Below are 27,540 nucleotides of genomic sequence, written 5' to 3' on the forward strand. Positions count from 1 at the left end.
AGGAATTGTGAAAACATAGTTAAGGATGGGTGCATCCAGAGATGTCAGTCCAGCCTTAATATCAACATGGACCGTCATCCATTGAGTGATTATCACTCATTAGTGGGCAAGGTCTTAGCCAGATAGAACGCTGGGTGTGCTCACAAGTACCTCAAGGTCAGAGCAAGTCAGGATTAGTACCGTACCCGTTAACGATAGATGAGGTACTCGAATTACGGGGTGGGAGACCGGTGGACAAGAAATTTAATATTTCTAGGCCCCCTAGTTTGAAGCTCCACCAGTATCATGTGGATAGATCCAAGGTGTGTTTCAACATTTCCAATTCCCGAAAGCCGGGAAATTGGGAAGTGACATGGAATAACCAAACCATGGTATTTTCACACAGAGCTGATAGAATGCCCGTAGACTCTGAACTTATACGCCAAATAGCCGACGGTGGAAGGTATTTTCGGTATAGGTATACTCTAGAAAGTAAGGCCACGCGAGTTGGAGAAGTATCACCAGGGTACAGTGCGCATATCATACAGCCTGATACGTGTACTGAACAGATGAGAGAACTAGGGATTGGGTTTTTCACGTGGAAAGTTTGCAATATGGTAATGTCATATTCTGTCCCATATGTTCTCCCCGATGATGCATATTTCATATGCGGGAGGAAGGCGTATAAATGGCTTGCCCCAAACTCAGAGGGATTGTGTTACATTGGAAGAGTGTTGCCAGAAGTTATGACCATAACCCATAATAAGATGAAAGACGTTCACCGCAATGCTCAAGCTCCTTATACTCATACTCACTATGAACACATCGTTAAGAGACACCTTATAGATAGGACAGAGCACGCAGCCTCTGATTTGATCCACGAATCCACCGGGATTCAATTCCTTCACCCGTACCGCCAGAGGAATTATAAATTATAGGTATATCCATGCGCTAGCGAACCTGATAGATAATATCACTGAGATGTATGATGACAACTTCAGGTATACAGGGAGGGAGTTGCAAGCTTACAAAACGGAACTGAACCAGCACAGGATGGTCCTCAATTATATCACAGCCGTGACGGGAGGGTACTGTGTCACATTGGCAACTCAATATGGTGTGAAGTGCTGCACGTATATTACAAACAGCACTGACGACCCAACTGAGATCATTGATCAAAAGATGGACGATATCTTGCAGTTGAAGTGGGATTTCCGATGGAGACACAACCTTACCCTGACTGCTGTGAGTAATGAACTGACCGTCTGGGTCTCATGATTGAACCCACGCAATTGGTTCTCAGGTTTAGGAGAATGGGCTCAAAATGTTATTATGAGTGTAGGAAAGTTTCTCCTTTGTATCCTGGGAGTCGTCATAATTATTGGCTTGATATTTAGATGTGTTCGAATTTTAACGCGGCGCAAGCGCAGTACAAAAGTGATGAGTTTAAGGAGCAGGGGCATTGCTACAGCAGCAGATTTAATTTATGACCCATCTATAGAAACGATGTTGTGATAAGGATTGCAAATGAATTCCACGGCCCGTTTCTTTCACCCGTTTTTCCTTTGTTTTCCCTCAGCAAAAATACACCCATCCGGAAAAGACTTTAATCAACACCCAAGAATGATTACGCAAATGTTATGTGAATGTATTTTTGATATGTTTCTTATCTTCATCTCTACAACCTTCAGGTAGTGACACACATAGTCGACAGGTGATATCCCCATATTAGCATTCACATATGTTCCCCCTCCATGTATCATCAACTAAATGTGCACCCCATTTGTTGGAACAAGAAGCCGAAAAGAGCTCGGTAGTGTTTGTTGGCCCACTTACAGACCCTTAATACGGGATAAGAAGGATTTAATGTATACTTCGCAATACCTCGAAGCTTATCTAGAACATATACGGCACGATGATACATGCCCCTCAGACATGGATTCATACATACATGCTTTTTACTATCCCCCTAGGTCATACATTTCCTACCTACCCCTCTCTCCCGATTACCCAAACTTCTGTAGATATTGTATTGATATTTTTCTGTTTAGTGATTAGATAGTGGCAGTTATTGTTGACTGCCAAAGGGTAGACTGTCAAAGTCGAAAAAATATTCCAGTACACACATCACGTACAAACCACACACACATGCCCGCTGCGCATGCACTTGTTCCGCCATGCGTGCACATATTCGCAAATTGCGTGTGGTCGCACCCACGGTCCTGCGCGGGTTGAGCGTGGTATGAGTAATTACAGTGGAGTTTGTACTCTCATGGAAAAGCCACAAAGACATATCATAAATCTAATATATATATATTGTATAAATCCCACACTGTCTGCGTTAACCTTTAAATAGCATGAAAATCAGCCACACACAAATTAAAACTCCCAGAGACTAAAATACTATGGCCTTATTTACACTAAGCTTCGAAATTCTATAAAGAAGGCATACACCTTTGATTACTAAAATAGCCAAGTTTCTATTTAAAACAATGAGTACTGAATTGTCATTGTCTCACCTGAAAGTAAAAACAAACGAAGTGACAATACCCAGGAACCGATTCTGTTTAGAAAATCAGAAACAATAGCTAACTACAACCAGACCAGACAGATAGAAATTTTAAGATATTAACATTCCTAGTCTAAAACCCATGGAAATGTAGGTGTTCATATATATATATATATATATATATATATATATATATATATGAATGAATAAATAAATATATAATTCCTAACAAATTGTAATAGCAGGAGTATGTGTGTATATATATATATATATATATATATATATATATATATATGAATATGTGGATATATGTATATCTTGAAGATTGAAATAGATAATCATATCATGTGTGGGATCATATTGTTCAGAGACACGTAAACATTAATCTGGTGGGAATAAGAACATTATTAAATATTACCTCATTAAGTTATTAATAATACCAGATTTATGATTAATGTGATGGGATCATGGGGCGGGAACTCAGATGTAAACAACAGAAACCACATCTCAAGTCCTAGCCATCACCCACTTCTTGAACTGACCAATGGTCCCCGGTGCACAGGATATGTCCCACCCCCGAACCAATGGAAGAAGAGCACAGTGTCTATTGTATTATGTTTTGATCTACTGAATAAAGAGCGAGCTGCATGCCAGGTCACTATCACAAACTCTTAACGCTTTCAACCTGATTAGCGGAGGACCGGGACCGGGAAGCGCACACGATTATTCACACGTATGTACATTGACTGTAGCCATTATTCTGTTTAGATTTATCTTGTTAGCCTGTAGTGTATGATTTGTACTGTTTTACCTTTTGAAATAATCCACGGTGGCCTTAAAACCCTGTGGTTTCAACTACATATCGGTGTTGTGTCCTCACTTTCCTGCAAGGGTCTAAAGCGTATTTAACTGTATAAGGTTCATAAGTATTGATAAGGTGTACGCACTGCGGGTACTTTATACCGCCAGTGCTACTTAAGGTTTAAAGTATAACATCATCACAGTGCTTTGCGGCACATGGTTTATAGTGTAAGAATAACATTGCATTACATTACGAATAAGGTTTAAAGGTTATTAGTTGTGTGTGCACGCGCTGTGCGTACTCTGTACACTCAGCGCGGCATGTGTACGCCAAGTACGTACCACGTACGGGACTCTGTACGCAAATAGCGTACAAAGTGCGTAGCGCGTGTATTCAGTCTACCGGCCATAGCGGCTCCACGGTAAAAGTGTATCTAGAGGTATAGCTTTATGGTTTAAGATAATATCGAGATTATCATCTCTGTATGCAGACCCGAAGTACGATGAGTCCTCATCCTCAGACGAGTCCTCACCTGAAACACGTGTAGACTGTGAAGATATTGTTTCATGTCTATGTGATTTACTTACCACTGGCCTTTCATCCTGTTTCTGTTGAGAGGCTGCCGATTCCTGTACTGTATATGATAACCTCCAGGTGGGATGTTGCATGTAAGGGATAACAGGGTAATCTATCCCTCGTAAAGGAGCTGGCATTATCCGCTATACTGGATAATGTCTGTGCAAAGGTAGCCCATGGGGGTTCAACTTGAACCTGTGACTGTCTCGGATTATTCAAGAGGCTTTGGTGAAAGCTAAAACAATTTGCACATAATCCATTTTGAACCAGATCCTGAGAGGTGAACCCAGCTTTGCAACACAAATATGACACGAGTGTTGGTGCTACTATGGAGAGTGTATCCTCCACACACTTGCCTCTCTTAGACATGATAAATAAATCACACACCTGTACAGTGTTAACTACAGAAATTGTGACTGCAATCACTTTAAAATTTGTTAAAGTGAAACACAATCTGATCCCTCCCTGCTTTGCACCAGCATTGAGGATCGGAATAAACAGAAAATGACAGAAAATAGTAAAGTCTGCAATCACACTAGCAATCAGTCACTGGTTATACACTAGTATAATAAGCAATATGAGCACATAATCAACTACAGATACATTTCAAGTATGTAGGAGAAACATATTACTGCATTACCTTATATAGGAGTTTGAACAAATACAGTTGCACAGCGAAAGAAAACAGCAGCAATAGTTTACAGACTCATATGCATCAGGCACTTATTCAACTATTCGTACCAAAGGTAGATAGAGACTTAGGGCCTAATTCAGACCTGATCGGTGCTGTGCAAAGCCGATCAGGTCTGAGCTGTGTGAAGCCGATCAGGTCTGAGCTGTGCATGTGCCGGCCAGACAGCCGACGGCTGTCTCAGCCCTGCGATCGCATTTGCTTAATTGACAGGCAGAGGCAGTCGCTGGCCGGGAGGGGGTGGGCCGCTGTTTAGGGGGCGCAGTCCGTCCAATGCAGGCGTGCCCGGACTATTGGGGGGCAGGCCACAGTGGCTGAGTGACGTCAAACGCAGTCGCTGCGGCCAGCACAGCGACAAGTAGGTCCCTGCCAGCGCGCAGGAGCTGCGCTGCCCGGGAGCTACTCTTCAAGTACAAAAGTGGCGATGCTTTTGTACTTGTGCGACGAGGTAGAGCCTGACATGCGGGGCAGACTAGCCCTCTGCTGGGCGTCCCCCCACATGTCAGTGTGCCTGCTAAATTTAGCACATCTATGATCAGGTCTGAATTAGGCCCTTAGTGCTGTATCACCCGGCTCAGGAGAGTGGGATATAGGGAGACTTAAACCCGCTTCCAGGATCGATCAATACTTAAGTACGCTATTGGTGTACACAATCGCCCCTTGAACCTACAGTGAACACAGACGCCCAAGTGAACACCAACGCACCAATCACACAGCTGCTTATGCTGCGACTGGGTCCTTTTAGATACACAGCGTCTCAGACGGAAGCGGAAACTCAGTTCAGGGCGGGAACTTGGAGGAAACTGGTCATGAACCGGGGGGGCGACCAAGGGAGCGTCTTACTCCCTACTGCTGACCTCAACCCTAGGGATCGTGGCCTCACACTACCCCCCTGGAGTCTATGATCCCTGAGGCCTAGCACTGGTACATCCGAGGTGGCAGCCGCATCAGCGATCTTTCGGTAGTCTCCATCCCAAAACAGTGCGACTGTGTCTCCCAATACACGCGGTCAGACCAGGTTATTACGGCTGACCGTGGTCGGTATCTCCCGGTTAACGCGGTCAGAGGATGTTAACTGGACTAAATGTACTGGGTGACTGCAGGTAAACCGCTCGATGGATCCTGCTCTCAGGTATCAATCAGCGGTACAGATGCGCCTGCAGTCCAGCCGCTAGTGGTGTGTCCGTGCTGCTAGCAAGCACATCACACATGAAGCGGCTGGTATAATCAAAGCAGCAATTGAGTATGGATTACAACACACACACACACACACACACACACACACACACACACACACACACACACACATATTTTAACAATATAAGAGACTTAAGTGTCCATATATACAGTGGTAGAGCTGACAAAAAGACGGGCACGTTTTAGACGTGACCCATCCTGCCTAACGATCGTTTCGCATTACAGCTTAATCATAGGGAACCCGAGATGCGGGCGGAAGGGAGTTAAATAGCCTGCCTCTGGTCCTCATTGGTTATTTCTTTTGATTGATGTGTCATTCAACCAATCTCAATTAAAATGAGAGATTTTGGCTATTAACAGATCTTGAGTGATATTTGGACATACTTCAAATGACTATATGTATATGATGTTTATAATATAGTTTCTATACAGAGGAACTGACATAGGTCCATATTTTTACAGGTTTTATTCTTGTTTTTAATTTTTTATTTTGGATCTTTATTTTTTATCTTTAATTTTTATTTTTATTTTATATATTTTTTATTTTATTTATAATCATATTAATTAATTATTCTCGATGTATCTAGTTTTGTAAACATATGACCATATGACCCTTAGGATATACAGATGTAATACACATGGGAGAGTAAATAAATTCATCCTGTTTATTTAAGAAAAACCTTTTTGGAAAACCTTAGGAACTTCCCCATTACCATTATACTATCAAATAAATCCATCCGAGGAAATAAACACGAACCATACATGTTATAATAAAATCTCCCTTTGGATACCTCTAAAAGTGTATCGATTATTGAGAACTTCTATATTTCATTCTCAATAAATATAGTGAAACAAAACCATGATTTAGTATACCATCCTTCAATTGTTAGTACAGGTTGAGTATCCCTTATCCAAAATGCTTGGGACCAGAGGAATTTTGGATATCGGATTTTTCCGTATTTTGGAATAATTGCATACCATAATGAGATATCATGGTGATGGGACCTAAATCTAAGCACAGAATGCATTTATGTTTCATATACACCTTATGCACACAGCCTGAAGGTCATTTAATACAATATTTTTAATAACTGAGTACAGGTTGAGTATCCCTTATCCAAAATGCTTGGGACCAGAGGTATTTTGGATATCGGATTTTTCCGTATTTTGGAATAATTGCATACCATAATGATATATCATGGTGATGGGACCTAAATCTAATCACAGAATGCATTTATGTTTTATATACACCTTATACACACAGCCTGAAGGTAATTTTAGCCAATATTTTTTATAACTTTGTGCATTAAACAAAGTGTGTCTACATTCACACAATTCATTTATGTTTCATATACACCTTATATACACAGCCTGAATGTCATTTAATACAATATTTTTAATAACTGTGTGTATTAAACAAAGTTTGTGTACATTGAGCCATCAAAAAACAAAGGTTTCACTATCTCAGTCTCACTCAAAAAAGTCTGTATTTCGGAATATTCAGTATTTCCGTATATATATATATATATATATATATATATATATATATATATATATATCTCACATACATACATACATACATACATACATACACACACGTTGATAAGTTTTATCTCACCTTGTAAAATCCAGGCTCTTGGCCCGTACTGCCAAGTCTGTGATTTATCAGTTGCTGATGCAGATAAAGGTCTTCCTCAGTTGAAGTATCGCAAAGAAAGAGATACAACTGGTCTAATACATATTGGAGCACCACTCCGACCAGAGGGCCCTTAGTACAGTGCTGTTGGAAACTCTTAATGGCTTCTGTTGACCACTGATCCTACAAGCAAAGTGATACTTGTTGCGAAAAAAACATTACATCACAGCATGGTTATGTTACAAAACAGCCAAGTGTAATATACAGAGCTTTATTTTTCACCTCATTAAATTACCTCCACAGGCTTCACAAAAGCTAGTGAAGATGGCACTGCCTGGGCAGGTAGGTTCATATAGCAAGCCCTGAAGAAAAAAACAAACAAGAAGACATGAGGAGAAGACAATAGAATTAGAAAAAGCAACTGAGAAAACCTAAAGGTGATAAAAGGATCACAAAGAACATGGAGCTAAGCCAACATAATGTAGGTTAGAACTTAGGGCCCGATTCAAAGTTGCTCGCAAGTCGGCCACAAGTGCATCCGTATGTATTGTCACGTAAATAAAAGGCCTAGTCACATAAAAGGATATTTATGATAAGAACTTTCTGCGAGGTACACTGGATTCCACAGTGAATTACATTGGGGTGTAGAGTTGAATCTTGATCAGAGGCACCAACAGGGTAAAAGCTTTGACTGTTCCCAGGATGCCTAGTGCCGCCTCCTCTATATCCCCACCTCCAGCCACTGGGGCTCAGTTTTGTTAACCAGTCCAATGCAGTAGCAGGTAAAAGAGACGACAACAGTTCGTAGCCACATATAACTGCATTCTCACGACAGGAGAAGGTACCCGCAGCTAAAGCCATACAAACCCAAAGAAGCTAAGTGCGTCAGGGTGGGCGCCCTGTGGAATCCAGTGTACCTCGCAGAAAGATTTAACAAAGGAGTTCTTACCATAAATCTCCTTTTCTGCAGTGGGGGAAAACTGTGATTCCACAGGGAATTACATCGGGTATGTCCTAAAGCAGTTCCTCTTGGGAGGGGAAGCACTGTAGCGGGCACAAGAACCCGGCATCCAAAGGAGGCATCCTGGGAGGCGGAAGTATCGAAGGCATAGAACCTTATGAACGAGTTCACTGAGGACCACGTAGCCACCTTGCACAATTGTTCACGGGTCGCACCACGGCGGGCCGCCCAAGAAGGTCAAACAGACCAAGTAGAATGGGCTTTGATGGTACAAGGAGCTGGAAGGCCTGCCTGTACATAAGCATGTGCAATAACCATTCTAATCTATCTGGCCAAGGTCTGCCACGTTTGTGAAAACCAAAAAGAACAAAAAGAGAATCAGACCTCCTAAGCGAAGCTGTTCTCTTCACATAAATGCGGAGAACCCGTACCATGGGGGTAACTCTGAGTTGATCGTAGCAGGAACTTTGTTAGCAGTTGGGCAAAACCATGTGCACTGCAGGGGGAGGCAGATATAACATGTGCAGAGACAGTTAGATTTGGGTGGGTTATTTTGTTTCTGTGCAGGGTAAATACTGGCTGATTTATTTTTACACTGCAATTTAGATTGCAGATTGAACACACCACATCCAAATCTAACTCTCTCTGCACATGTTATATCTGCCTTCCCTGCAGTGCACATGGTTATGCCCAACTGCTAACAAAGTTCTTGCTGCGATCAACTCAGAATTACCCCCATATCCAAAGACCGCTCTTTGGAGGATAAACCTGGAGAGGTAAGTGCTGGAACCAAAATTTCCTGGTTAAGGTGGAAAGACAACACCACCTTAGGCAAATAACCAGGACGAGTTCTAAGAACCGCCCGGTCATGGTGAAAAATCAGAAAGGGAGACCTACAGGACAAGGCACCCAAGTCTGAAACCCGTCTCGCAGAGGCAATAGCAAGCAAAAACAAGACCTTAAGAGTAAGCCACTTAAGGTACACACACTCAAGAGGTTAAAACGGAGACTCTTGTAAGGCATCCAGAACAACCGACAAATCCCAGGGAGCCACAGGGGGAACAAAGGGAGGTTAAATCCGTAAAACACAGAGTGAATGTATGAAGAGTCGCAATTTTTCTCTGAAACCATATCGACAAGGCAGAAATATTAACCTTGAGGGAGGACAGATGAAGGCCTAAGTCCAGTCCCGGTTGCAGGAAAGCCAAGAGTTTGGCAGTACTGAACTTGTATGCATCATAATTCTTAGCCGCACACCAGGTGAAGTAAGAATTCCAGACCCTATGATAAATCGGAGCAGAAGCCGGTTTACGGGCCTTCAACATAGTTTGAATGAACGCCTCAGAAAATCCTTTGGCCCTCAGAACTGAAGTTTCAAGAGCCACGCCGTCAAAGCCAGTCGGCCAGATCCTGGTAGACACAAGGGCCCTGAACGAGGAGATCTGGGCGTTGCGGAAGTAGAAGAGGACGCTCTATCGAGAGACCCTGTAGGTCAGAGAACCAATGCCGTCTTGGCCACGCCGGAGCGATTAGAAGTAGTATTCCTCCTTCTTGCTTGAACTTCCTTATTACCCTGGGACGGAGTGACACCGGAGGGAACACATACGGCAGCCGAAAGTCCCATGGAATTGCCAGTGCGTCCACGAACGCTGCTTGAGGATCCCTTGTCCTTGCTCCGAAGACCGGAACCTTATGATTGTGTCGAGACGCCATCAGGTCCACATCTGGTAGGCCCCACTCGTCCACTAGAAGTTGAAAGACTTCTGGATGCAGGCTCCATTCTCCGGCGTGTACGTCCTGACGACTGAGAAAGTCTGCTTCCCAGTTGAGGACTCCCGGAATGAACACTGCTGATAAGGCTGGCAGATGGCATTCTGCCAAAAGAAGAATCTTTGACACTTCCATCATTGCCATGTGGCTTCGAGTGCCGCCTTGATGATTTATGTACGCCACCATGGTGGCGTTGTCCGACTGTACTTGAACAGGCCTGTTCCGTACCAGAGGCAGGGCCAGTTTCAAAGCATTGAACACTGTCCGCAACTCCAGAATGTTTATTGGGAGAGATTCCTCCCTGGTCCACCGACCCTGAAGAGAGTGCTGCTCGAACACAGCACTCCAACCCCGCAGACTGGCATCCGTTGTCAGAAGGACCCAGTTGGAGATCCAGAAGGGATGACCCCTGCTCAATTGCTGGTCCTGTAGCCACCAGGTCAGTAACGGGCGAACCTCCGGAGTCAAGGAGATCATGCGAGTCCTGATCCGGTGAGGCAGGCCATCCTTTTTGGAAAGGATTCACCTCTGCAGAGGGCGGGAATGAATTTAGTGTACTCCACCAAGTCGAAAGCCGACACCATGAGGCCAAGTACTTGCATCGCCGAGTGTAATGACATACGTGGGCGAGATAGGAAGCATATTATTTTGTCCTGAAGTTTCAGGACTTTCTCTGAAGACAAGAACAACCATTGGCTGTGGATGTCCAATAATGCCTCCAGGTGCACCATGCTCTGAGCAGGGACCAGTGAGGATTTCTTCCAGTTGATGAGCCACCCGCGGGTTTGCAGGAATTGGAACGTCCGTTCCAGATGACGGAGGATAACCTCTGGAGAGTTCACCAGGATCAATAAACTGTCCAGATACGTCAGAATCCTGATACCCTGATGGCGAAGCAGAGCCGTCATGACCTTGGTGAAGATTCTCTGAGCCGTGGTCAGACCAAAAGGTAAGGCCTGGAATTGAAAATGTAGGTTGCCAATAGCAAACCGCTAGTATTGCAGATGCGACATGGCAATAGGTATATGCAGGTAAGCATCCTGTATGTCCAGAGATACCATATAGTCCATAAGCTCCAAGGATAGAACAATAGAGCGAAGAGCTTCCAATACGGAAATTGGAAACCTTCACAAATTTGTTCAAAGAGTTAAGGCTGAGAATGGGCCTGGAGGACCCATTCGGTTTCGGAACTAGGAACAGCGCTGAATAGTACCCCCTTCCTCTCTGAGCTAGAGTCACCGGTACTATCACCCCTGTGTCCAGGAGGGATTGTACCACCAAATGGAGTTTTTTTGCTTTTACTGGTTCTGAAGGGATGTTTGTTGAGCAAAACTGGCGAGGGGGACGTTTCCTGAAAGAGATGGCGCATCCGTGAGTGACGACTTCCTTTACCCAGGCATCTGAAGTGGTCTGTAACCATACCTGAGCAAACCGCAGAAGTTGGCCTCCCACCCAGGGGTCCCCCAGGCAGGGCCATAACTAGGTGTGTGCCAATGGTGCCTTGCCCACAGCGCAACTGCACTGAAGGCGCACCATCTGCAGCACCCCCCGCACGTACAGCCGTTTTAGTGAGTGAGGGAGTAGTTAAAGTTCCACTGTCCACCTACACAGCACAGCCCCTGTGCGGTAATTCTGCCTGTGACAACTGTCGCCGGAAAGGAGAGGGAGCGCTACTGTGGACGCCAGGACCCGTACATTACACGCCGCCCTCAGCTGATTCCGTCTGTGACAGCCGCCGCCGGCAAGGAGAGGGAGCGCTACTGTGGACACCAGGACCCGTACATCACCAGTCTCTACCCCCCGGTCCGACTCCGGGCGTGACCGCTGCACCTCTGGACGCTGACCGCCGGGTCCCCTTCGTTGCCGGGAGGCAGCTCCGCCCCCGGAGCCACCTCTGCACCGTCCCCACCTTGACTCTCAGCGGGGATCTGCCGCACCAACACAGCCCGTCCGCAGTGGTATCCGCCTTCCCGGCCCGCCTCTGTCAGGGCTGGAAGCCGCCTCTCTCTGGCATCGGTGCAGGGGGAAAAACAGCACAGCCGGTTACCGTTGTCCGCTCCGGCGCTACAGGACACGCCTCCGCCCCTGGTGATTGCGCAGCGCACTGTACCACCGCTCCAACGGTCAGTACACACGCTCAGCTACACAGCTGTCATGAGCCCCCTCTTGTCCTCCTGGTGCCCGGCGTGTGGCGGTTCTAGTGCTTTCCCCTCACGCCGGCTCTAGTGAGGGTAATTGCCCCGGTCTGTCCACTGCCACGGGTGTGGCATGGTATGCCGGCGACCAGCATACCGGCGCCGGAATCCCGACCGCCGGCATACCGACAGCGTTGCGAGCGCGAATGAGCCCCTTGTGGGCACGGTGGCGCGCGTAGCTATTTATTCTCCCTCCAGGAGGGGCATGGACCCCCACGAGGGAGAAAAACTGTCGGTATGCCAGCTGCCGGGATTCCGGCGCCGGTATACTGTGCGTCGGGATACCGACAGTCAGCAACCTGAAGACCATCCCACTGCCACTAATGGTTACTATGGCCACCAAAAGTCTAACATACCCTTATGACACCAAATGTCATTATGCCCACATAACTCCATTTTCGCAGCGTCCAGTCAGCCAAATAAACATACATGTAAAAATACAGGGCACATTCAGTTGCATTACTCAAATATACATATATATACATATATATATAATAAGAATTTACTTACCGATAATTCTATTTCTCGGAGTCCGTAGTGGATGCTGGGGTTCCTGAAAGGACCATGGGGAATAGCGGCTCCGCAGGAGACAGGGCACAAAAAAGTAAAGCTTTAGGATCAGGTGGTGTGCACTGGCTCCTCCCCCTATGACCCTCCTCCAAGCCAGTTAGGTACTGTGCCCGGACGAGCGTACACAATAAGGGAGGAATTTTGAATCCCGGGTAAGACTCATACCAGCCACACCAATCACACCGTACAACTTGTGATCTAAACCCAGTTAACAGTATGATAACAGCGGAGCCTCTGAAAAGATGGCTCACAACAATAATAACCCGATTTTTGTAACTATGTACAAGTATTGCAGATAATCCGCACTTGGGATGGGCGCCCAGCATCCACTACGGACTCCGAGAAATAGAATTATCGGTAAGTAAATTCTTATTTTCTCTATCGTCCTAGTGGATGCTGGGGTTCCTGAAAGGACCATGGGGATTATACCAAAGCTCCCAAACGGGCGGGAGAGTGCGGATGACTCTGCAGCACCGAATGAGAGAACTCCAGGTCCTCTTTTGCCAGGATATCAAATTTGTAGAATTTTACAAACGTGTTCTCCCCTGACCACGTAGCTGCTCGGCAGAGTTGTAATGCCGAGACCTCTCGGGCAGCCGCCCAAGATGAGCCCACCTTCCTTGTGGAATGGGCCTTAACCGATTTAGACTGTGGCAGGCCTGCCTCAGAATGTGCAAGTTGAATTGTGTTACAAATCCAACGAGTAATCGACTGCTTAGAAGCAGGCGCACCCAACTTGTTGGGTGCATACAGTATAAACAGCGAGTCAGATTTTCTGACTCCAGCTGTCCTGGAACATATTTTCAGGGCCCTGACAACTTCTAGCAACTTGGAGTCCTCCAAGTCCCTAGTAGGTGCAAGGCACCACAATAAGCTGGTTCAGGTGAAACACTGACACCACCTTAGGGAGAGAACTGGGGACGAGTCCGCAGCTCTGCCCTGTCCGAATGGACAAACAGATATGGGCTTTTTTGAGAAAAAACCACCAATTTGACACTCGCCTGGTCCAGGCCAGGGCCAAGAGCATGGTCACTTTTTATGTGAGATGCTTCAAATCCACATATTTGACTGGTTTTAAACCAATGTGATTTGAGGAATCCCAGAACTACGTTGAGATCCCACAGTGCCACTGGAGGCATAAAAAAGGGGTTTGTATATGCAATACTCCCTTGACAAACTTCTGGACTTCAGGAACTGAAGCCAATTCTTTCTGGAAGAAAATTTACAGGGCCGAATTTGAACCTTAATGGACCCCAATTTGAGGCCCATAGACACTCCTGTTTGCAGGAAATGCAGGAAACGACCGAGTTGAAATTTCTTTGTGGGGCCTTCCTGGCCTCACACCACGCAACATATTTTCGCCACACGTGGTGATAATGTTGTGCGGTCACCTCCTTTCTGGCTTTGACCAGGGTAGGAATGACCTCTTCCGGAATGCCTTTTTTTCCCTTAGGATCCGGCTTTCCATCGCCATGCCGACAAACGCAGCTGCGGTAAGTCTTGGAACAGACATGGTACTTGCTGAAGCAAGTCCCTTCTTAGCGGCAGAGGCCATAAGACCTCTGTAAGCATCTCTTGAAGTTCCCGGTACCAAGTCCTTCTTGGCCAATCCGGAGCCATGAGTATAGTTCTTACTCCTCTACGTCTTATAATTCTCAGCACCTTAGGTATGAGAAGCAGAGGAGGGAACACATACACCGACTGGTACACCCACGGTGTTACCAGAACGTCCACATCTATTGCCTGAGGGTCTCTTGACCTGGCGCAATACCTGTCCCGTTTTTTGTTCAGACGGGACGCCATCATGTCCACCTTTGGTATTTCACAACGGGTTACAATCATGTGGAAAAAACTTCTCAATGAAGTTTCCACTCTCCCGGGTGGAGGTCGTGCTGAGGAAGTCTGCTTCCCAGTTTCCATTCCCGGGATGAAAAACTGCTGACAGTGTTATCACATGATTTTCCGCCCAGCGAAAAGTCCTTGCAGTTTCTGCCATTGCCCTCCTGCTTCTTGTGTCGCCCTGTCTGTTTACGTGGGCGACTGCCGTGATGTTTTTCCCACTGGATCAATACCGGCTGACCTTGAAGCAGAGGTCTTGCTAAGCTTAGAGCATTATAAATTTACCCTTAGCTCCAGTATATTTATGTGGAGAAAAGTCTCCATACTTGATCACACTCCCTGGAAATTTTTCCCTTGTGTGACTGCTCCCCAGCCTCTCAGGCTGGGCTCCGTGGTTACCAGCATCCAATCCTGAATGCCGAATCTGCGGCCCTCTAGAAGATGAGCACTCTATAACCACCACAGGAGAGACACCCTTGTCCTTGGATATTGGGTTATCTGCTGATGCATCTGAAGATGCGATCCGGACCATTTGTCCAGCAGATCCCACTGAAAAGTTCTTACGTGAAATCTGCCGAATGGAATTGCTTCGTAGGAAGCCACCATTTTTACCAGGACCCTTGTGCAATGATGCACTGTTTTTAGGAGGTTCCTGACTTGCTCGGATAACTCCCTGGCTTTCTCTTCCGGGAGAAACACCTTTTTCTGGACTGTGTCCAGAATCATCCCTAGGCACAGCAGACGTGTCGTCGGGATCAGCTGCGATTTTGGAATATTTAGAATCCACCCGTGCTGATTGTAGCAGTATCCGAGATAGTGCTACTCCGACCTCCAACTGTTCCCTGGACTATGCCCCTATCAGGAGATCGTCCAAGTAAGGGATAATTAAGACGCCTTTTCTTCGAAGAAGAATCATCAATTCGGCCATTACCTTGGTAAAGACCCCGGGGTGCCGTGGACAATCCAAACGGCAGCGTCTGAAACTGATAGTGACAGTTCTGCACCACGAACCTGAGGTACCCTTAGTGAGAAGGGCAAATTTGGGACATAGAGGTAAGCATCCCTGATGTCCCGGGACACTATATAGTCCCCTTCTTCCTGGTTCGTTATCACTGCTCTGAGTGACTTCATCTTAATTTGAACCTTTGTAAGTGTTCAAAAAAAAAAATTTTTAGAATAAGTCTCACCTAGCCTTCTGGCTTCAGTACCACAATATAGTGTGGAATAATACCCCTTTTTTGTAGTAGGAGGGGTAATTTAATTATCACCTGCTGGGAATACAGCTTGTGAATTTTTTTCCATACTACCTCCTTGTCGGAGGGAGACTTGGTAAAGCAGACTTCAGGAGCCTGCGAAGGGGAAACGTCTCGACATTCCCATCTGTACCCCCGGGATACTACTTGTAGGATCCAGGGGTCCTGTACGGTCTCAGCGCCATGCTGAGAACTTGTCAGACGCGGTGGAACGCTTCTGTTCCTGGGAATGGGCTGCCTGCTGCAGTCTTCTTCCCTTTCCTCTATCCCTGGGCAGATATGATCTTATAGGGACGAGAGGACTGAGGCTGAAAAGACGGTGTCTTTTTCTGCAGAGATGTGACTTAGGGTAAAAAAAACGGTGGATTTTCCAGCAGTTGCCGTGACCACCAGGTCCGATGGACCGACCCCAAACAAGTCCTCTTCCTTTATACGGCCATACTGTGCCGTTTGGAATCTGCATCACCTGACCACTGTCGTGTCCATAACATCTTCTGGCAGTTATGGACATCGCGTTTATTCATGATGCCAGAGTGCAAATATCCCTCTGTGCATCTCGCATATATAGAAATGCTCTATAGTCAATAAAATACTGTCCCTGTCAAGGGTATCAATATTTTTAGTCAGGGAATCCGACCAAGCCACCCTAGCTCTGCACATCCAGGCTGAGGCGATCGCTGGCCGCAGTATAACACCAGTATGTGTGTATATACTTTTTATTATATTTTCCAGCCTTGTCAGCTGGTCCTTGAGGACGGCCCTATCTATAGACGGTACCGCCACTTGTTTTGATAAGCGTGTGAGCGCCTTATCCACCTTAAGGGGTGTTTCCCAACGCGCCCTAACTTCTGGCGGGAAAGGGTATACCGCCCATAATTTTCTATCGGGGGGAACCCACGCATCATCACACACTTTATTTAATTTATCTGATTCAGGAAAAACTATGGTAGTTTTTTCACATCCCACATAATACCCTCTTTTGTGGTACTTGTAGTATCAGAAATACGTAACACCTCCTTCATTGCCTTTAACGTGTGGCCCTAATAAGGAATACGTTTGTTTATTCACCGTCGACACTGGATTCAGTGTCCCTGTCTGTGTCTGTGTCGACCGACTAAAGTAAACGGGCGTTTTAAAACCCTTGACGGTGTTTTTGAGACGTCTGGACCGTACTAATTGTTTGTCGGCCGTCTCATGTCGTCAACCGACCTTGCAGCGTGTTGACATTATCACGTAATTTCCTAAATAAGCCATCCATTCCGGTGTCGACTCCCTAGAGAGTGACATCACCATTACAGGCAATTGCTCCGCCTCCTCACCAACATCGTCCTCCTACCTGTCGACACACACGTACCGACACACAGCACACACACAGGGAATGCTCTGATAGAGGACAGGACCCACTAGCCCTTTGGAGAGACAGAGGGAGAGTTTGCCAGCACACACCAAAATTGCTATAATTATATAGGGACAACCTTATATAAGTGTTTTCCCTTATAGCATCTTAATATATATATAAGCATATCGCCAAATTAGTGCCCCCCCTCTCTGTTTTAACCCTGTTTCTGTAGTGCAGTGCAGGGGAGAGCCTGGGAGCCTTCCCTCCAGCCTTTCTGTGAGGGAAAATGGCGCTGTGTGCTGAGGAGATAGGCCCCGCCCCTTTTTCGGCGGCCTCGTCTCCCGCTCTTAACGGATTCTGGCAGGGGTTAAATATCTCCATATAGCCTCCGGAGGCTATATGTGAGGTATTTTTAGCCAAAATAGGTATTCATTTGCCTCCCAGGGCGCCCCCCTCCCAGCGCCCTGCACCCTCAGTGACTGCCGTGTGAAGTGTGCTGAGAGGAAAATGGCGCACAGCTGCAGTGCTGTGCGCTACCTTTAGAAGACTGAGGAGTCTTCTGCCGCCGATTCTGGACCTCTTCTTACTTCAGCATCTGCAAGGGGGCCGGCGGCAAGGCTCCGGTGACCATCCAGGCTGTACCTGTGATCGTCCCTCTGGAGCTGATGTCCAGTAGCCAAGAAGCCAATCCATCCTGCACGCAGGTGAGTTCACTTCTTCTCCCCTAAGTCCCTCGTTGCAGTGATCCTGTTGCCAGCAGGACTCACTGTAAAATAAAAAACCTAAGCTAAACTTTCCTAAGCAGCTCTTTAGGAGAGCCACCTAGATTGCACCCTTCTCGGCCGGGCACAAAAATCTAACTGGCTTGGAGGAGGGTCATAGGGGGAGGAGCCAGTGCACACCACCTGATCCTAAAGCTTTACTTTTTTGTGCCCTGTCTCCTGCGGAGCCGCTATTCCCCATGGTCCTTTCAGGAACCCCAGCATCCACTAGGACGATAGAGAAATATATATATATATATATATATACACACACACACATACATACACACAAACAAACACCTACAGTACTTCTGATGGGATGACACACACACACACACACACACACACACACACACACACACACACACTCTCACTGCCTAAAGTGACACACACACTCTCTCCCCCTGCCTAATGTGACACACACACTCGCCCTGCCTAATGTGACACACACACTCCCTGCTAAATGTGACACACACACTCTCCCTGCATAATGTGACACACACATACACAATGTGACACACACACTCTCCCTGCCTAATGTGACACACACACACACTGTCCCTGCCTAACGTGACACACACACACTCTCCCTGTCTGTGACACACACACATTCTCCCTGCCTAATGTGTAAAAAAAAGGGGGCTCTGTTGCTGTAATATGTACTGTAACAAAGGGGGACTCTGCTGCCGAACGTGTAAAAGGGGGACTCTGCTACCTAATGTGTAAATGGGGGACTCTACCTGCCTAATGTGTAAATGGGGGACTCTACCTGCCTAATGTGTAAAAGGGGGACTCTACCTGCCTAATGTGTAAAAGGGGGACTCTACCTGCCTAATGTGTAAAAGGGGGACTCTACCTGCCTAATGTGTAAAAGGGGGACTCTACCTGCCTAATGTGTAAAAGGGGGACTCTACCTGCCTAATGTGTAAAAGGGGGACTCTACCTGCCTAATGTGTAAAAGGGAGCTATTAGGCCACACCCCTTCCCCCATGCAGCCACGCCCCTATATTTTTGCCACACGCCTATGGCGCGCATTGGCCCTGTTTTATATTGGGGTGGGGGGTGCACCGATGCCGTTTCTTGCACACAGCGCTAAAATGTCTAGTTACGGCACTGCCCCCAGGAGGGGGGCCGCCCCGTCATGCAGCACAGGAACGTTTAGGTTTGGGCTTAGTGGATTTGGAAGTGCGAGCCTGTTTCGGGTACGCCTGACCCTTTGCTTTACTTGGAGGTCGAAAGGAGCGAAAGGAAGTACCTTTAGCGGATGCTAAGTCAGCAACAATCTTGTTCCCCAAAAAGGATGAATCCCTTAAAGGGGATCACCTCCAAGGTCTTTTTAGAGTCCAGATCTACAGACCAGGACCGCAACCTGAGAATCCGGCGAGCCAGAATGGACGTAGTAGTCGCTTTGGCCGCCAGGACACCGGCATCAGATGCCGCCTCCTGAATAAAATGAGAGGCTGCAATAATATATGAAAGACACTGTATAGCATTATCAGGAAAATCAGACGGTAGCTCCGCTTCAACTTCCTGAACCCATGCTTCAATAGCTTTTGCAGCCCAAGAAGACGCAATAGTGGGCCTATGCACAGCTCCTGCAAGAGTGTAAATAGACTTCAAGCAACCCCCCACACGGCTAGAGAGGTGACGGTAATGACAGGCAGAGCAGGTGACACCACCAGACGCGCAACCTGTGAGTCCACTGGTGGCGGTGTTACCTAATTTTCACTTAACTCCACAGCGAGGGGATAACTAGCTAGCATCTTCTTAGACAGGGAGAATATCTTTCCTGGATACTCCCAGGATTCCTGACGTATGTCAACCAAATGGTCAGAATGGGGTAAACTAATTTAGTAACCTTCTGACGCTTGAGCTTAGAGGTATCTGGAGGTTCTGCGTCATCATCAATTTGAAGAATCAGTCTGATAGCCTCCAAGAGGTCAGGAACATCCACCTGTGTAATAGATTTCCCATCAGAAGTATCTACATCAGTGTCTGAGGTGTCAGTATATGCGCCATCTTCACTGGATGAAGTATCCAATACATGTGTGGATTGTGAGGAAGTTATGGTCCGCTTAGAGGACCCCTTGGTACTAGGCGAGCAAGAGTTAGGTTTTTGTTTAGCCAAAGACTGATTTAATTGGTGTAACTGAGTGACAGAGTATCTGCCCATGGCGGATTAACTGCAGAGACAATATGTGGCTGTAATGGCACAAGAGGTCCCACGGGGAACGCAAGTCTAGTTACTAGCGTAGTCAGCAAATTAGAAAAAGCAGCCTAAGGTTGGTCTCGGTGTGCCCCCGTTGCTGCAGACTGACTGAGGGGTATAGAACCCCCGGTATCTCAACCCTCAGCTGCAATGTTTTCCTCCGAGCAATCCGTGGCGTCAGCACTGCATGGCGCAGGATCAGCCATGGATCTACCGCCCTGTTTAGCAGACATTATTGGGAAGCGTAACCTTAGGGCGTAATAGTACAATATAACCAAAGTACATGATGAAAAAAACCCTGTATAGTGTGACTGCAAAGCAGAGCACAAACAGAGAATTTAAGAGGTATGTGGTGACTGAAACACACAGAGAAAAATACCAAAGTAATATATCATGTGAAACACTATATTATATGAGAACCCTGATGCACTTAGCCCACCTCAGGGTACAGAATATAGGGATAGTGATGTGTATAAGATACACAGAATAGAGACCACACAACAGCTATTGGCAAACACAGTAACATGTACAATGCAGAAATTATTACAAACAATAAAACTGCTCTGGACTAGTAATACTAAGTACAGTAACTGGACTACTAAGTAAAGCTATGTATGTATACAGATTTAACAATGCACAGTAAAGACTAGATGTATATCATAGATACTTGTACTAAATATCCCTGTAGTTATGCACTTGTTCTTAACTAACACTGTCTAAACGACAAGTAGAATACTTAAGTGTCCTGTAAATGCACAGAGCTGATGAGGCAGGCGACTTTACAGAGGAGACATTGCCCAGCAGTCCCAGGATCAGCGCAGCTCTGTGAAATGGCACCCAAACGCTGACAGGGAGGGAGGGAGAAGAGAGATGCCGCTCCAGGGCGGGAACATTTGCAGTAAATGGAAGCTGGGGGAGGGGCTACAGGTCAGCGCCCTTTCCCCTCTGCTGGACTTCACCACCGGGTACTGCAGGGCCTATAGAAAACGGATTAGGAGAAATCCGACCTGTGCCCCTTGCCCTGGTGGTCTAGTGGGGTCCCTGTACGGCCACAGTGTCCACGCTAGAGCGCGGTGTCCGTCTCCGGAGACCGCGCCGGATCGCGATTTCAGTGGGTCCCGCCTGGGGGACCCTCTTACCTCCTCCCAAAGATACGGCCACGCGATCCAGGAGAGCAGCGGCGGGTGTGTACCTGAAGTGACCGGAGCCCTCCGCTGTAAGTACCCGGCAACCAGGGCGCGGGACTATACAGCGCCGCTGGGAGAGATGAGGGAGCCTTAGCGCAATATATCAGACTGGCATATAGCACTTCTAAGTGCCTGTGCTGCGGCCCCTGAAGTCTTCTTTACTTCAAAAAGCTCTTTTCAGGGCTTCCTAGCGCAGCCCCCCATTAGCAACCTGCACTGCAGGCATCAACTTACAAACTGACCTCCAGTGCCTGGAGGAGGGGATATAGAGGAGGCGGCGCTATGCATCCTGGGAACAGTCAAAGCTTTTAGCCTGTTGGTGCCTCGGATCAAGATCCAACTCTACACCCCAATGTAATTCCCTGTGAAATCACAGGGTACCCACTGCAGAAATAAAGGTAGATATTCGCAAGCATTTACAGGTGGCTGCATGTATGCAACCGTACCGCCTCCTGTCCACTGGCTTGTGAATATAGCCATTATCACTATCAGATGGATGTCTGCTATGCTCTGAATAGCCTGCACTTTTGTCTGCACACCACTGAACACTTATCCTATGTGTAAATTCCCAGTTGCCCCGACGCCCACTCAGCCGCAAGCAGCTCAGGAATCACCAATAGTTACTCAGAGTTGCATACAATAGGTCTACCTTCAGGGGATGCACAGGGCAAAACAGCATAATGGGCTTGCAAGCAACTTAATCTGGCTCTAATGCATGCCGATCATATTAAAATCCCAAAGAAAGTCAAATGCTCATCATACTCTGTGTAAGACTTTCCACACAAACAACAAATCCTGCATTTCATAATGTCTGCATTACCTGCAAGTAAATATAACAGTAGTTTTAAATTGAAATCCAACACTACACAAACTGAATTTCTAATTGATAGCACTAGCACTTAGGTTGGAATGTATATATACTGCAGCTTTCTGGCTGCAAAAATCATCCCTGCAAATTCCACTAATTTAACACACAAAGGAGGTTGGGTAGCACATAATGTAAAGGGGGGTACTCACGGAGCGATATTCTAAGCAATCTGACTAGATTGTTTAGAATATCGGCATGATCGCTCCGTGTGTAGCCCCCTCAGCGATGCGCGACCCCGCACATCGCTATCGCTGCTGCTAGATTGGCCTGCATGCCGGCCAATCTAGCGGGTCGCTCACTTCACCCGCTGGGTGAAATGAGCGGCCCCCCGTCTCCCCCCGCACGCTCAGTACAGATCGCGCTGTGCTGAGCGGCAGGAGAGATGTGTGCTGAGCGGTTCGCTCAGCACACATCTCTCCTGCATCGGCCCATGGGTACTGGGCTTAACAGAATAACTGAACAAAAACTTTTATATTGCTCCAATTTAAACAATCTAAAATGATGATAAAAACTATTAATTGCAGTCATCAGTTGTGGATAAAACAATAATTCCATTAACACAATGGGGACAATTATTCGTTTGTAATATTCAGGAAACAATGTGTGATACATAACATTACATTCTTTTTGCCATGCCCTACTATATATATATATATATATATATATATATATATATATATATATATATATATATAATAAATAAATAAATAAATAAATCAATCAATCGAGAGTTCTCCGTTGCCAAATCTCAAAAACACAGAGCAAGAACACAATTCCCAAGTGCGCTATATTGATTGTATACAATTTGCAAGAATTCTTTCAGGGAGACCCAAATGGATGTACTCTGTATCAGAAAGTCACCCAAACAAGAGACCCAAGGCCAATTAGAAAAATAAAAAATATATATATTTTTACAGAAATTTTGTACAAAAGACTTAAAAAATTAAAACAATGAGAAATGTCCAGAAAGTGGTGATGACCTAGATACTCCCTCACCTTAGCAAGGTGTGAGCTCAAAAGAGTATCTTCACAGACTGGATTAATCACTCATGGCTGACAGACCCAACGTGTTTCGTCTACTCGACTTCATCAGGGGTAACTTGTTTGGGGGTATAGAAAAAACAATTTACTTAGTTGTCAAACAGACAACCAAATATGATAGAGAAATGATAAATAACGAGAAAACGAGATTTATGGTAAGAACTTACCAATGTTAAATCTCTTTCTGCGAGGTACACTGGGCTCCACAAGGTGCCCACCCTGACGCACTTAGCTTTTTTGGGTTGGTATTGGCATAGCCGTTGACACCCTCTCCTGCGGTGAGTGTGTGGTGTAATTGGCTACGATCGGTTGTCGTCTCTGGTACCTGCTACTGCATTGGACTGGTTAACTAAACTGAGCTCACTGGCATGGAGGCGGGGTTATAGAGGAGGTGGCGCTGAGCATCTTGGGAATAGTCAACAGCTTTGAGCCTGTTGGTGCCTCGGATCAAGATCCTACTCTACACCCCGATGCATTTCCTTGTGGAGCCCAGTGTACCTCGCAGAAAGATTTAACAACGGTAAGTTCTTACCATAAATCTCGTTTTCTGCTGCGGGGTACACTGGGCTCCACAAGGAAATACATCGGGGATGTCCCAAAGCAGTTCCTCACGGGAGGGGAAGCACTGGAGCGGGCACAAGAACCCGGCGTCCAAAGGAAGCATCATGGGAAGCGGTGGTACCAAAGGCATAGAACCTTATAAACGTGTTCCCTGAGGACCACGTAGCTGCCTTGCGGTATCCGTTCACATGGTCGACCATGTTATGGTCGACAGTCATTAGGTCGACCACTATTGGGCGACATTGACGACACATGAAAATGGTCGACACATGAAAAGGTCGACATGAGTTTTTTAACTTTTTTTTCTTTTGGGGAACTTTTCCATACTTTCCGATCCACGTGGACTACAATTGGAACGGTAATCTGTGCCGAGCGAAGCGAAGGCATCATGCCTGAAGCATGGCGAGCGAAGCGAGCCATGCGAGGGGGACGCGGTGCACTAATTGGGGTTTCCAGTCACTTTACGCAAAAAACGACACCCAAAAAAGTAAAAAAACTCATGTCGACCTTTCATGTGTCGACCATGAGTCCATGTCAATGTCGACCAATAGTGGTCGACCATAACATGGTCGACCATTCATACCGGAACCCTGCTTTGCACAATTGTTCAAGGGTCGCACCACGGTGGGCCGCCCAAGAAGGTCCAACCGACCAGGTAGAATGGGCTTTGATGGTAGCAGGAGCTGGATGACCAGTCTGTACATAAGCATGTGCAATCACCATTCTAATCCTGTCACGATCCGGGTATCTGGACGCCATTTCTTACCCATCAGATGCCTCCTAAGGCTGGCTCAGCGCTCCAGGACCGGATCCCATCTGTTATCCTGATGTGTACATTCCTGTATCCTCTCCTGTCACTCTGGGACGCTGTCACAGTAAACGCCATATTACACCTGGCATGGCGTCTCCCGCGGCCTCTGCCGCCGTCCCTGAACTTCTGCATGCAGAGTGTCTGAGTGGCGATTATGTCAGCCGCGGCCTCCGCTGTGTCCGCGTGGTTGGATGTGCATCTGTCAGCCTGGCGCCTCCTGTCTCCGGTGGCCGGCGCCGCCATTACTGTTTTCATTACCACATGGATTACAAACCAAACTTCCCTCCAAGTGTCTGCATGGGCGCAGCCATCTTGGATTCTGTCAGCTGATCATTTCCACCAATCTGTTCTCAGTATTGATAATCTGCATAATTGCCTAGCCAATCCCTTCCTTGCTGCAGGTATAAAGACACTGTGCCTGAGCAAGGAAGGCGTCAGTGCTTTGGTTGTCAAACCTAGTTCCTGTTTGTCTCTCTCCTGTGATTGTCTTCCAGGTTCCAGCTCCTGTCTCAAGACTTCCACCATAGAGACCCGCACCAGCATTCCACCTGCGGTGTAGCCTGACTCTCCAATCCATTGTGGATTCATCTGTTTCCAGCTACAACATTACCTGCTTCCAGCTCAGCTTCCAGCAGAGTACAGCTTCTCTTAAAGGGCCGGTGTCCTTTCTACACTTTACCACTCTCCACCGGTATTATTATTTCTCCGCTCTCAAGTTCTACATTTCAGTTCATATTTCATCGCTCCCAAGTTCATTTATTATTTAACTGGTTCCAGCCAGTATCCACTCCGTGCTAACAACAGTCTGGTTCCAGCCAGTATCCACAGCAGCCGTTTTATCTTCAGCAACCCAGCTTTTCCTGGAACACCAGCTGGCACAATCCTGGGTTATCTCCATTGCTACAGTCGGGCCTGGTAAGGACTTTCCATCTAGAAGATTTTAAGAACTATCTCACACTACCAGTGCCCTGTGGCTCCTGCCATCCTGTAGTACCCAGGAACTGTATTTATTCTTTGCTGACTTTTACGTTTTCTTTTACTGCTGCTGTGTTGCGGAGTTTTCATAATAAACATCATTGACTTTTATCCAAGTTGTCGTGGTCACGCCTTCGGGCAGTTATTATTCATGTTACTTACATGTCCAGGGGTCTGATACAACCTCCCAGGTTCCGGTACATCTCAGCCCCTACAACTGAGGCTGCCTCCCGTCAGCTCAGGCCCTCAGTTGTGACAAATCCATATGGACAGAGTCTGCTTGGAAGCAGGCCAGCCACGTTTGTGAAAACCAAACAATACAAAAAGAGAATCAAAGTTCCTTACGGAGGAAGTTCTCTTCACATAGATACGGAGAGTCCATACCACATCCAAAGACCGTTCTTTGGGAGACGACTCAGGAGAATTAAAGGCCAGGACCACAATATCCTGGTTAAGGTGGAAAGACCACCTTAGGCAAATAACCTGGCCGCGTTCTAAGAACAGCCTGGTCACGGTGAAAAATCAAATAGGGAGACTTGCAGGATAAAGCACCCAAGTCCGAGACCCTTCTAGCCGAAGCAATAGCCAGCAAGAATAGGACCTTAAGGGAAAGCCACTTAAGGTCAGCAGAGGCAAGAGGCTCAAACGGAGACACTTGCAAGGCCTCCAAAACCACCGACAAGTCCCAAAGGGCCACAGGCAGCACATAAGGAGGCTGAATACTCAACACACCCTGAGTGAATGTATGGACATCAGGTAGGGTGGCAATCTTTCTCTGAAACCAAACAGACAAGGCAGAAATGTGAACCTTGAGGTAGGCCAGACGTAGACCTAAGTCCAGGTCCTATTGCAGGAAGGCCAACCGTTTGACCGTGCTAAACTTGAAAACGTCATGATTGTGAAACGCACACCAAGTAAAGTAAGCATTCCAAACCCTATGGTAAATCCGAGCAGAAGCTGGCTTATGGGCCTTCAACATAGCTTGGACGACCACCTCAGAAAAACCCTTGGCCCTCAGGACGGAAGCTTCAAGAGCCATGCCGTCAAAGCCAGATGGGCCAAGTCCTGGTAAACACAAGGGCCCTGAACACTGGAGCGAGCAGAAGCGGGCTTCCTCCTTCTTGCTTGAACTTCCGTATTACTCTGGGACGGAGTGACACTGGAGGGAACACGTACGGCAGCCGAAAGTTCCATGGGATTGACAGAGCATCCACGAACACTGCTTGAGGATCCCTTGTCCTTGCTCCGAAGACCGGAACCTTGTGATTGTGTCGAGACGCCATCAGGTCCACATCTGGGAGGCCCCACTTTTCCATGAGAAGTTGAAACACCTCTGGATGCAGGCTCCATTCTCCGTCGTGCCCGTTCTGACGACTGAGATAGTCCGCCTCCCAGTTCAGAACGCCTGGCATGAACACTGCTGGTATGGCCGGCAGATCCTTGATACTTCCCCCATCGCCATGCGGCTTTGAGGGCTGCCCTGATGATTTATGTACGCCACCGTGGTGGCGCTGTCCGATTGCACCTGAATGAGGTCTGTTCTGAATAAGATGCTGGGCCAGTGTCAACGCATTGAACACTGCCCACAGTTCCAGAATATTTATCGGGAGTAGAGACTCCTCCTTGGTCCACCGACCCTGAACGCGCCCCAACGCCTCAGACTGGCATCCGTTGTCAGGAGGACCCAGTCGGATATCCAGAACAGACAGCACCTACTTAATTGATGGTCCTGCAGCCACCAACTCAGTGACAGGCGGACCTCCGGAGATAATGAGATTATGTGAGATCTTATCCGGTGAGGCAGGCTGTA

At 46.9% G+C, this 27,540-nt stretch overlaps 1 protein-coding gene across 2 annotated transcripts in view; it reads right to left on the reverse strand.

Moving 5' to 3' along the window:
- TDRD5 (tudor domain containing 5) overlaps positions 1-27,540 on the reverse strand; it is a 602,913-nt gene that overhangs the window by 140,920 nt on the left and 434,453 nt on the right. For both annotated transcript variants that reach the window (XM_063939810.1, XM_063939811.1), the window contains exons 11-12: positions 7,686-7,752; positions 7,373-7,573 (exon numbers count right to left, since the gene is read on the reverse strand). In XM_063939810.1, the coding sequence (XP_063795880.1) occupies positions 7,373-7,573; positions 7,686-7,752 (268 nt within the window). The remainder of the gene's footprint in view (positions 1-7,372; positions 7,574-7,685; positions 7,753-27,540) is intronic.

The sequence above is a fragment of the Pseudophryne corroboree genome, chromosome 9 (assembly GCF_028390025.1).
Source record: "Pseudophryne corroboree isolate aPseCor3 chromosome 9, aPseCor3.hap2, whole genome shotgun sequence".
Taxonomy (NCBI): Eukaryota; Metazoa; Chordata; class Amphibia; order Anura; family Myobatrachidae; genus Pseudophryne; species Pseudophryne corroboree.